The sequence below is a fragment of the Lepeophtheirus salmonis genome, chromosome 5, assembly GCF_016086655.4.
Source record: "Lepeophtheirus salmonis chromosome 5, UVic_Lsal_1.4, whole genome shotgun sequence".
Classification (NCBI taxonomy): Eukaryota; Metazoa; Arthropoda; class Copepoda; order Siphonostomatoida; family Caligidae; genus Lepeophtheirus; species Lepeophtheirus salmonis.
Window position 1 is genome coordinate 19456066 of NC_052135.2, and position 13396 is coordinate 19469461.

The window sequence follows — 13396 nt, forward strand, 5'->3', positions numbered from 1 at the left end:
AGAAGCCATGGTAATAAATGATTGTGCATCGGAAATATTTGAGAACAATATTAAAACCAAATTGATTACAAATATGAACAACAATAATCAATATAAAGATACTTAGAATTGAATTGTTCAAAAATCCTTTAAAACTATGTATATATATTTTCGTTGATATATTGAATAGATTATATTGCTTTTTCATTAGCTTTTGGGATGTTAACCTAAAAATAAAATCTCCCTTTACTTTTATCAAAAGAAAAAAGCTTATGAAAAATGAAAAACTATTGAAACTATAATATTTTTATCATAATTATACAAAAATGTATTGAATATTTCTATAAATGGATCCATCCATTTTAAATTTACAGTCAATTCTTGTTTTTTCCATCCATTTTAAATAAAATTTGTTGTGTCAAATTAACAGTCAAATTAAATTTCTGATTTGTAATTTAATCCAACTTTGAGTTGTAAGCTCCTTTTTATTATGAATTGTATAGAAAACTGTGTTCAAACCCTTAGTTTTAGATTGAAATTCGTTAACTACTTAACTCATGGATGCAACTTATTTCTTTTTTTTTTTTTTTTGTTATGATAAAAAAACATGCCTCACCTCAACCACGTTTTTTTACCTTAAATATCTCAAACATTATATCCTAAAAAAATTATTTGAAAAAGATAAAATCAATATCTCAATTTAGAAAAGAAGATTAGAGTTGAAGGTCCATGATGAATGATTGTTAAGAATATGATGTCATATATCTTAGAAGCAACTATCACAACGGGCAACTTTGCTGGAGAAGATGTTTTATTCTTTTGGAAGTTATTATAGCCTTCAAATATATCAATTAAATTTAAGAGACTTCAATTTCATGTAAAGTTGAGTTTGCTTTGAGCATTAATGAAATCCAAGATCAGACATATTAAGTTGTTGGCCTGTATTTGTCAATTCCTTGTTTGTCTCATGGACAGTTATTCGTCACACGCTGAATTAGTAATATATTTACATTGATATATCTTAACATAAGACGGAAAAACTAAAAATAATGTTATTTTTAGAGAAGTCCTTTAGCAACTGTGTTTGCAACTTTGAATATTTTTTTAGAATTTTATATTTATACTTTTTAAGTTTTATGTAAAAATAATTATAATTTGTATAGACATGCTTAAATTTAAACTTGGGAATAATTATTCCTAGATATAAGTAACAAAGCTGAAATTCTCAATTTGACTGCACGATGAATGTGTGAAATAAAGAATTTGAAAAAGGTTGTATTACAGTTTAACAAACAACCGGCATTTATGAAGCGTTGGATTTGGATGCAGAAAAATTTATAGAATTTCATCCATGTTTTCCCATTTAAAAAAATATGTAACAAGCGCTAATTTTGCCTTAATCAATATAAAAATTCCTTGACAAAAGTATATTTTTAGTACTGTCTTGGGATATTTCGCAATTTTAAATGTTGAATTAAAGTGTTTTTGACACTATCACAACTACTGTCTAATATGTTTTGCATGCTGCGTCTGCCGCTTTTTGGCGTACTTCTGAGCCTATTGTACCGTAAAAGAGGAGGTAAAGAGCATGTTAATATATGACAATTAGGCAATTAAGGATGAAGGTTCTATTATATTTAATTATATGAATTTTACATTGCACAAAGAAGGATTTTACTTTACATTTCATTGTAGTATTTTTATTGAGTGAATTACTTTGAAATATCTATAGATATATAGTTTAAAAAATAATCCAAAGTCAATTCAATCTTTTAAAAAAACTTGCCCTTTTATGATTAATCTCCAAAAATTGACAATAATAAAATTTTCCATCCCACAAATATGAAATTATGATTAGACATTAACTATGACTTATTATTTTTATAACTAATTTATATTGAACTCAAGAAAAGCCTTAACAATATAGAAGCTATATAATAATCTTGGAATTGAAGTTGTCTTGAAATTGACTTGAAATGGAATCGATGAAAATATTCAAGGACCTTTAAGCAAAGACTTGAGACTGGATTTTCAGTATAAGGAGTTTTTCCCATCTCTGTTAATTACCTGCTAATTAACAATTCATATGCTACACTTGGTGTCAATTGTAGAAGTTTTTTAATTGGTTATACTCTTTATAATATGTTAAAAAATTCTCTTTTTATTTCAAAATAATAATCCATACCATGTTTTAGTCAAAATTATATTGTGTTTCTATATACTTCAAGAAAAAAAAATATTAAAGGAATTAACTATTCGTACAAATAATATTATTGTCATCAGAAATAACATTTACAAATCTTGTAGGTCAAAAACGACTGGTATTAAAGAACATTAAGAAATTTAGAACAGTAGATAGCTAATTAACCTTCACATTAGGTATATTATAAAAATTCACCAAATTTTACCAAAAGCCCTATAACTCAATAAACAATTAAAAATGTAAAAAATCTAAGTATATAATTAACACATGGGCTTAAAAGTCCAGTGTTTAACAAGGAAAGCACGGTTTTTTTTGTCCAAAATTGGTTTTATTCATTAATATAATCTCTATCAAGAGCAACACAATCATTCCAGCACCGCTATAACATTTCAAGGGCACTTTCATAAAACGCTTTATCTTTTGCCTCAAAATAGTCTTCAGTTTTAGCGATAATCTTTTTATTGGAGCAAAATTTCTTAGCAGCAAGATTTTTTTTTTGAGGTTTGAGAACTACCAGTAGTAATTAGAGACACATCTAGAGAGTAAGGTGGATTTGGCAGCAATTCAAAGTTAAACTAATGTAGAGTTGCCATTATTTTGATGGACATGTGACACGTCACACAATTGTCCAAGTTTCTTATTTTCAAATGGGACCGGACCGTTTTTCCATGATTAACAAAAGTAGCACCCCACTTAGCACAATAACTCCCTAACTAAAGAATAGATTGTCATGAAATCTCACCTGTCTTTTGAACGCTTGTACTAGCTGAAAATGAGGGGAATTTATAAAAAATAATACTATATATGTGTGAAACCCGGGAGTTTTCAGCCCATTTCGTACATACTTGAATTTGCACTTTATCAGGCTTGTTAACGGAACAAAAAATAGAACGATAGAAAGTGTGTTAAATGAATGGAACACAGAACGGAATCTTGTTTATATATTTTTTTTACTTTTTAAATATTATTTAAAAGGCTGATAAAGCAAAGAGGAACGCTTGGGAGATATATTTGTGGCAGTGATACAGTAGTGTGGCTGAGGGGGCACATTTTGAAGACTCTTATCGAACATGAAAGTTTCTTGTACTCTTTCTTAACTGGAAAATATAAACTTCACCAGTTCAATAATGCTGAATCATGGGGCCGAAGCTCATCATTTGGCCGCGAATGTAAGCAAATGGTGCACTAAAAATAATAAATTCTGATCTCGTATGTTACCAGGGCCGTAGAATAGTTTCCCGATAATTAGTTTAAATAGCAATGTCGCTGGAAGTTATTTTCATAGAAGAGAGATTAATAACTGTATTAATTGAGAAATATGATTTATTCTGTCCTATGAAAGAGAGCTATGGCTCATATGGATGGTTGTAGGATCTGGCTAAGATAATTTTGCATCTCCCGATATTAATATAGTATTTCTTGTTTTTGGTTCTCTTTTATATACAGTGTGCAGCAGTAAAACGCGACCTTTTGGTGTAGGATACAAAAAATCGACTTCCTCAACAACAACATACTGTTGAACGAGTGGGCTATATATTATTCAAAAAGAACGATAATTTCAAATTATTTCTCAAATTGGGCGCCCTCTGCTACCACCATAGGCTCGATTCTGGGCCTGAAGACTGGGCATACCTTGACGACGTGGACATCGGACATGGTCAACCACTGCCTCTCGGCATGATGTCTTTAATGCGTCAACACTGTGATGGGGGGGGCGGCACATGCCCAACTTTCGACATAGCTCCAGATGCCATAGTCGGGAGGATCCATATCGGGCAAGGAAGGAAGCCACAAATCGTGTTTCCAGAATTCGAAATAATTCTCCTGGAGCCATTGCTTTGTAAACTTTGTTTGCTCTTGTGAACGCTAATATTTAACGGATTATTGTGTTACAAATATTGAGACTTAGTTCTCAAATGAGGTTTGAGGTTTGACGTAAAGTGTATTTGGTACTACCGGCATTATAATTGGAATACAGAACGGAACGAAGAACAGAACGGAAATAATGGCTGAATGCAGAACGCTGAACGGAACGCCAAAATAACGATACGCTCCCAAGCCTGCACTTCCCTATAAATTATAATCATCAAACCTTAGTCTTCAATATTCCCTTTTAAAGGGAAAAGGTTTTTTCTTTTCTCCTTGTTCATCTAGAAAAGTTGCATCATACAGATATCCTAGAAAAAAAGAACAACAAAATACTACTATGCACTCCAATACAAGCATTTAAAACGATGACTAATCAATGAGTCAAAAACAAGTTTCTGAAAGTTCAAAAAGCAACCATAAAATAAACAAAAAATTCTAGAATAACGAAAAAAACAAGCAAACTACTATTTCGAACTAAAAGATTTGAATTTTTAAAATAAAGAATAATCTTACACAAAACCATCAAATAGCTTGCTGAGAATAAAGGGTGAAATTTAATTAGATCTCCAGCAAACTTCCAAGATGAGATATGTTTATCTGGAACTTTAATCGTAAAAGCAGTATAGCGAGCAGCTGCATCAACGAGAATTGCTCTTAATTACACCACTTTTATAGGTTTCAAATGTGTCAGTTTCTCCGCGATAAGAGCTTTGTAATTTAAAACAACATACTGTATTGATTTGCTCTTTTATGAAGCAATAACTTTTCTACTCCAAATAGTAGGATTTTCTTTGAGTAACACCCTTCAAATTGAGCAAAAACAACTTTGTCAGTATCCGCAGAGCCTGACTATTACTAAAAGCATGAACCACGGAGTTAAATGGCGTGCCACAGTCATTACAGGGAGAATTAAAATAAATACATCCCGAGGATATTTGAAATTGTGTCGTAAAATTCTTACCAACTTCTAAACTAATAAGAGATTTTAAAATTCGACTTTGACAAGATTCCGATAGTACAAGGAAATCTAAAAAACTACATTATTTCTTCACCTCATCCACATTTGCCGCTGGACTGTTTATTTTCAAGAGCCAGGGCATTGGCAATCAATATTGTGGATGACGAAGGTTCTTGATGCTGAATGAGGTATTGCTAGATATAATCAAGGAAAGTGAAGTGACAAAAAAAAACTAAAGACAAGATAATTTTTATTTGATAATAGAAATATATTACTCTTCAACATATTTTTTATAAAACCCATAATAAAAAAGTTTTGGTTCATACACGTTTAGAAATTGCAATTGCGCTAGAGGCAAACGTAAACCAAGTTAGCAAAAATTTTGTATTTGTGTTCTACTTACCTAGCCGCAGTACCAAAATAAGGTTCTGCTGATTTTGATAATGTTGGGGCAACTGCATATCCCTAATGACTAACCGTTTCTTTTTCGCCGCACATATTCTCTTTTTACTTATTACTAATCAATGAAGTATCTGTGGTTTTTTAACTCGGGAATCAAAATGAAATATAAATTATAAATTTGTATTTGATTTTTATACACACAGAGCAGTAATAATTGAGTATTGACTCTAATAATACAGCTAATAATACTCTGTTAACTTCCCCAGGGGGATGAATGAATATTTTATAAAACATTAACACATTAATGCAAAAGTTTTGGCATGACAATGTTTAATAAGATACATACGTGATATTTAATTTATGAAATATATTTTAAGAATTGTACCCCAATATCCCTAATCACACTTTCACGTATCACTAAAAAAACAACTTAGCGTACCACAATTTGAAAACTATCGTACTAGCTATATAATATTAAATCCTATTTTCTGAGTAGGAATTTTTACCCCATAATTTCTATAGGCATTAGTATTTACTTTAGTAATTTACAAAATCTAATTTTCTATCCCAAATTCTAAAAATCCTAATAACTAGAGTAGGTTTGCTGGCGTTGCCCTGGACATTAAGAAATTAAAATCAATTAAGAACTTTTCTCCTTAATATAAAACAAAAAATAAAGACTGTAATTTTCAAGAATGATTCTCATGTTGGTTTTATGAGTATCATGTATGACTCAGAGGGCTCTCTTGTATGAGTATACTAGCGTTTGAAAAGTCTGTGCAATGTTACATTGCCAATGTAAAAGGGATGACACTACTGGTGCGTATCGAGGTTATGTTTAGTTTGTGGCATCAGACCAAGTTTCAAGCAGATTGTTCAATTTCTTTCTGTCTGGCATTCGTTTGAATCGAGGAAGTGGTGTGATTTTCAAAAAATGGAAGAATAAGAATTTTGTGTGTTGATTAAACATTAGTTTATGAAAGGCAAAACACCTCAAGAGACTAAAAAGAAGCTAAATATACATTATGGGGACCCTGCTCCTTTGATTATAATAGTTTATAATTTGATTTCATAAATTTCGGAGTGGTCATATAGGCACAAGTGACAATGAACGTCCTGTTAAGTTTAATACTCCATAAATCATTGATAAAATCCACGATATGGTGATGGATGACAGAAGAGTGAAGGTGCATGAGATTGCTAGTGCTGTGGGCATCTCGAATGACCGAATATATAATATTTTGCATCAATATTTGGATATGAAAAAGCTATCCGCAAGATGGGTGCTCACGCTTAACAAAAACGAAATCGTGTGAAGTGTTGTAAGGACAGTTTGCAACTGTTCCAGTAGAATTTGCAGGACCTTAAGCGTCGTTTTGTCACTATGGATGAAACATGGATATATCACTACACTCCGAACAATCTAAACGCTGGGTTATCAAGGGGGAATCTGCGTCAAAAAAGGGGAAGACCGTTCTTCGATATAAACGAATGCCTAAGAGAAAAAAATAGACTGATGTAGCTGAAAGTTGGTGTGTGTTCTTCCAAGAGATGGTACTATCTAAATATAACCTCGATACGTGCCAGCCTATAGGACTTAGAACGGACTTTTCAAACAACCCTTGTAATATATAGGCATTATATAGACAATTTTCGTTCACGCGATGGGAAATTAATTGCTTTATTCCGGGTCAGACGCCAAACTCGCAGTCTTACGGCTGCTTCCCTGAGCTCCAAGGAAACCTTCTAATATCCCAAAATACACCTCGACTCTCAGGTTGTACATGTAAAGTACTTGGCCAAAATACAGCATAAACTCTACCGCCGTCCCTTTTCTAGGCACCAAGGAACCCTTCTAATATGCTATAATACACCCCCAACCCAGGGCTTGTGCAGGTGAACTGCTGCGCGTGAGTCAAGTTAAATTTATCCGCTGTCCCTTCCCTGAGCATCATGAAACCCTCCTAATATCCCAAATTACACACCGGCTCTCAGCCTGTATAGGTGAAATACTGGGCCTGGAGGCAGTTTAAACTGCACTGCCCCCGTATTTCTAAGCACTAAGAACCCCTTCTAGTATGCTAAAATATAACGCCAACGGGTTGTGTATATAAGCTGCTGGTCCCTGAGGTAGGTAAAATTCTTCCACCGCCACTTCCTTGTGCATCCAAGAATCCTTCTAATATGCTAATTACTCCCCGGCCCTCAGGTTGTACAGGTGAAGTGCGAAAAATGCTATTTTAAATCCACCATGTCCTTGAAAGCCACACAAAAAATATGCTAGAAGCGTTTCTGGAGCCTTAAGAACCTACATGCAAATCCATTTATTGGTTAAGCCCTGATTTAGGGACTAACAAACACACAAAACGAGAGACATTCTCATTTAATATAGAGGATAAAATACGATCGCTAAAATTTATTACAATTTTGTGTTGAAATGCCAACACAGAAACTGCAAATTAAAAAAAAACCCGCACATTTAAACCCAAGTATTTGACTACTAAAAAATAACTACTGACTATAGTTAACAATTAATAAGAATGTATTTTGATGTTTCTATTATATATATTTAAAAAAATCATATAATCTAAGGCTTTAATAAGATAAATTAGCAGCACAATCAGTTGAAGAATCAACTTAAAAACATAAAATTATTAAATACAATAATGATAAATGAAATCAAACTGAATGTTCCATACTTAAAAAAAGGAAAAAGAATAGAGATGGGATGATATTAAATGATATATTATATATATATATATAGGTCTTTTTGGATGACGAAAGATATTTAGATACATCCACTATGAGGAGGAGGACTCTTGTGACTGAGGCTTATTGTTGTTTTTCTCATTAAAGTTCAAAACGATTCTCTGCTTGAGCCTGAGAAACATGTACTGCTTGTGATAGATTTTGAATGCTCCCTTGACGCCGATGTAGGTGAGTCCACCACAGAGTGTTTTTTGAAGTGCGACATGTCCCAAGTGGAGAATAGAGTCGCTCCAATGATGGAAGAGATGGCTGGGAAGAAGAGGGCACCAATGAGGATTCTAGTGATGGGAATCGGATCTGAAACAGCAGCTGCGACGGAGGTGGAAGAAGAAGTACATAGATTAGAGGGTATCTCTGCAAAACTTGGAAGGATGAATCTCGTAAGTGGTGTTTTTGGGACAGCATAGCGTAAGAACTTGATGATCTGAAAAAAGAAAGAAGTTTGATTGAGTGAACTAGTGTATTAAGAAAGAAAAACTGACTGGCTCGTGCCATCGAATCATTTTCCCCATACATAGAGCGATGGGTACTAAAGGTAGAACGATGAGCAATATGCAGGGATCACATTTTTCCATAAGTAAAAGTCCTTTTTGTGACCAGAGCATTGCATGACCGTGATGGCACCATACGTGACACAAGACCAGTAGGCAGAGGCGAAACAAATCCCTCCAGTGAGTATCTGTAAACAATGGAATGGAATAGAATAAGGAGAGATTAGGAATTTGGATCTTACAGGACATATCCGCTCAACAAATTGATCACAAGAGTCCAAAAGACTCACAATGTGGGGAACAGGAGGAAAGCTAACAACATATGGAGTGCCACATTGAGGACATTCAACGGGATTGAGTTTGGCGTACTTTTGTTTCTCATCGATCCACATCTGGATGCAAATCTGATGTCCCCATTTCGTGGTTCCGCTGCACCTAAGAAGAAGAAGAAGAAGGAGAAATCCATAGAGAAAGATGATTTCTACTCTGAGAAATAGAAATAATACCTGCAAGGATTCACCCAAACAGCTTGTGGATCGTCTTCGTCATACGCATAACAGATCCAGCATTGTCTTCCATCATCCGCATCATCGAAAATGACAGGGTAAGGAGAGGGCGAAGAAGAGGAGGACATTCTACTCGTATTTTAGGATTCTCAAGTGCTTAATTCAAACACATTCACTAATTATTGATTATTGATTATTCCATACATTCATTCCAATTTGGAAATTGTAAATTCGAAATTTCAATCCATCATTTCATGTTTGCAAAATCTTAATTGTTCCAGTTTGGAGACAAGAGGACGTGCTTTGGGGCCCAAATCCGTTCTATTAATTGAATTGGACGACGAAACAACGACGAAACTCTTGGAGTAGGAAGAAACGAAATAAATATTATCAATTTATGTCTATGATAATAATTAATATCAATGTAATCAAGAATAGAAAAGAAGAGAGAAATGGGAGTTGAAGGGGAGTTGAGGTGAGTTGAAGTCAGTTGACTCAAGTTGAACTCAACTCTCCCATAGGCCATATCCTTCCATCACGAGTTCTACTCTACTCTCTATCTCTGAAATCATCTCCGAAATCCGAGACGGATTCTATTTTGTTCTATTTATTAAAATATAAAGTTAGAGAAATAGTCTACTATTGCATTGCATTAGGAATCAATTAATTCTAATTGGGGTGAGTCCAACCCAGAAAGAGACCTAGCCCGGGATGAGTAAGCTTAAAGGATGAGCATTGAGCAGCTAGGAGGAAATGTTAATGAAAATGCAACAGCTGAAGAAGCGTATGTCTCAAGAACTGGACTTTTCAATTGGCTCTTTCTCATTTTGTATCTAAAAGAAATAGTGAGTGTGGATTGGCTATTTCGGCCCTCAACGGGTCTTAATCCCTAGAAAAACATTGAGCGCCTAGTATTATTTTTTTTTCTCGGTTACGGTTATAAATAGCCTCTCAAAGGCAGCTCTTTTTCTTCTCGAGTCCTGGAATTGCATGAGTGAGAGAGAGGATCGAGATTGAGGGCCATTCTCCGTGATTTTCCATCATTAAAACTAAGGTAAATAGTTGGGAGTTGTAATCCATGCTTGTTCCGTATGTATCCGTATGTATTGGACGTGAAAACAATGAATGTGCCTAGATCTGACTTTTTGATAATGAGGCAATCCTAATTTCTCCCCTTCTTTCTTTCCAGCTTCTCCCTCTCCAGAAATGCCTGACGCTTGTGGTGTGAATATCGATCTGGGCGACGTGACCCGGCACAACATAAACATTCTTAAAAAGATCAATGAAGTTGTTCTTCCAGTCATTTATAATGTTCAGTTCTACAAAGCTGTATTAGAATATGGAGAATTCTCCAAACTTGCATACTACAATGACATCGTCGTTGGAGCCGTCTGCTGCCGGATACACACTTCCACGAATCCTGCATCTCGCAAATTATACATCATGACATTAGGCTGTCTCTCTCCGTATCGCCGCCGTGGAATCGGCTCACAAATGCTCAGGCACGTTCTAGATACTGTTGAAAAGGAAGGGAATTTTGACGCCATTACACTTCATGTCCAGGTGAACAATGAGGGTGCTATAGAGTTCTATAAAAACTTTGGATTCGACATTGTTGGAACTAAAGAACAATACTACAAAAGAATAGAGCCTGCAGATGCTCACGTTCTAGAAAAACAACTTAGACCCTCTAAACAAGTTAATGGTGTTGTTGCTCATGATGTTGCGGATCATGTGGCGGACGTGACGGACGTGGCGGATCATCAGTCATAAATACATATTCATATTTCATTATAATATACATATTTATCTCTCTCTCTCACACACACACAAACACACACACACACACTTTGATCGCAAAATAAATCTAACCAAATATGAATTACTCCATTCCTCTTTACTTTCATTGCTTTGTATTCGAAATTGAACATGTATCCACTACTCTCTTGTCAGTCATTCCATTGATAAAGCTAGATACAGCCATCATTGAGTAGAGCACTACTTTTCTTTTATTACTAATTCACTGATTGTATAACAATGTTACATTTCCATTTCTCATCAGAACAATACAGTGCTACGTACATACTTTGATTTACAAACAGCCTTTACCACTTCCCAAGAAGTTCCTCGTAAATACAGATAGCTATCTCACCAGTTTTGACTTTTTTAAAAGTCATTTTAATCTACCATTTTCTTCAAATGCAAATAGATATAAATGTTGTTGTTTTTTGCCTCAGATTTTATAGTTCTTAGAAACAGCTTCATTACTTTTTCATCAATCTAGATTTATTAATTGTTGCAAAATTGCAGATCACGATAGTCCTTTCTAATGAGTAAATAAGGTAATGCAAGTTGCTAAACACTATATATACAATTTTTTTATTGAGTTTGTAGGCCACTTTGTTAGTGTTGAAGTCCACAAGAAAAATAGTTTCATATTCTTTTATTAATTTTCAAGTGGGAAGTTTTTGTCTTATATTATTATCAAATGTTGCTTAGTACTTTATAATAAGTCATTTGATGGCCCCGATTGAATTAGTTAGGCAGTGTTATAGTAGATATAATAGAACACACATTGGTGAATAGATGTTTACCTATATAAAACTTTTAATTGAAAATCATACTTAGGGGTAGGGGCCGTTGCTAGCTTGTATCATTTGGGCTTAGCCCCAAAAATTATCAACACCGTTGTATAACTACTTATACAAATTGATGTATTAATTATAATATACTATAACATTTGCGCGAGCTTGAGCCAATCCCCCCCCCTAAAAAGAGGGGTGTTACCAACACTCCTTAGGAGTTTCTGTTTTCTAAAGATTTTAGAAAATTTATCACATCTTATGCTTTTGACAGTTTGTTTCGGTAAATATATTTGCCTTCGACTCATTATAACGCTTGTAATCTTTCTTATTTTTCATTTAATTGAACTTATCATAAATTTTCTATAAAATCTATTCAAAATGATATTTTTCTTCTATTAAATTTAACTGTAGTTGGTACAACCGAGCTTTAATGGCTTTATATGATTCATTATTATGCATAATATCTTAAACAAAATAATATATATTTTGTTTAAGATATACTAATTTTTCTAAAAATATTTGTCTATTTTGATGCATAGTAGTTTTTGCCATGAAATATATTTACTTTCTCTAGGTCAAGACTATTATTAGTTGTTACATATTCTATGGCTTATGATACTTCGAATTACATGAATAAATTGTTATTTAGAGTAATCAACAAATTTTCTTTGTCTCGAACTATCGACTCGGTTCTATTGGATTATTTTTCGACTTGACTCAAATTATGATTCCATTATCACATCCGAAAAAAAGGAGTCACTTCATATTTATAAAGCCTGCTGTCTGCTTGACTTATCACTAAACCTCATCAAAAGTTATGAGTTTTATGGAGATTCTTCTACTCAATCACAGTTTCTAATGAGTTTATTGATCTTCTAATCTCAAAAGAGACTGACTACCTAGGCTTTCTAACGAATTTCAAAATCTCCGTTATTTTTTAAACTTGACTTAGTTTGGCACAACGCTCATTTATTCAAGAAAAGGTCTAGTCCCTTATTTAAAATTTCGTGTTGAAATCAACAATTACATTAATAGTAAGTTGTAAAAACTTAAATGATATTGTAAAAAAACAAAAAAATTATCAAATACGGGCAATCACTATGTTTATAAAACACACTCATAGGAAATATTATCCTGTAGACACCAAAAAGCATATTAGTTTAATTGTATCATTTTAATAAAGAGTCCGAACTACTGAATTTTAGACATTAAGACCAATCTAATCGACATTTTAGTGAAATCTTGATAAAAAAAAAGAAGGTATACATAGTGTTTCATTACCTTATTTACTCATTAGAAAGGACTATCGTGATCTGCAATTTTGCAACAATTAATAAATCTAGATTGATGAAAAAGTAATGAAGCTGTTTCTAAGAACTATAAAATCTGAGGCAAAAAACAACAACATTTATATCTATTTGCATTTGAAGAAAATGGTAGATTAAAATGACTTTTAAAAAAGTCAAAACTGGTGAGATAGCTATCTGTATTTACGAGGAACTTCTTGGGAAGTGGTAAAGGCTGTTTGTAAATCAAAGTATGTACGTAGCACTGTATTGTTCTGATGAGAAATGGAAATGTAACATTGTTATACAATCAGTGAATTAGTAATAAAAGAAAAGTAGTGCTCTACT

At 33.5% G+C, this 13396-nt stretch overlaps 2 protein-coding genes across 2 annotated transcripts; one reads left to right on the forward strand and one right to left on the reverse strand.

The window, feature by feature from the left end:
• Window positions 1-8127: 8127 nt before the first annotated feature.
• LOC121117262 (E3 ubiquitin-protein ligase MARCHF5-like) lies at window positions 8128-9613 on the reverse strand. The gene is given in 6 exon segments (XM_040711641.2): window positions 8128-8373; window positions 8376-8604; window positions 8663-8769; window positions 8772-8859; window positions 8914-9106; window positions 9178-9613. Coding segments are annotated over 6 exon segments (906 nt in total). The 5' UTR covers window positions 9306-9613; the 3' UTR covers window positions 8128-8212.
• An 83-nt stretch (window positions 9614-9696) lies between these two features.
• Window positions 9697-11059, forward strand: LOC121117263 (N-alpha-acetyltransferase 50). Its single transcript, XM_040711642.2, has 2 exons — window positions 9697-10231; window positions 10367-11059. Exon 2 carries the CDS (start codon window positions 10384-10386, stop codon window positions 10948-10950), a length of 567 nt encoding a protein of 188 aa, XP_040567576.1. The 5' UTR covers window positions 9697-10231; window positions 10367-10383; the 3' UTR covers window positions 10951-11059.
• The last annotated feature ends 2337 nt before the right edge of the window (window positions 11060-13396 follow it).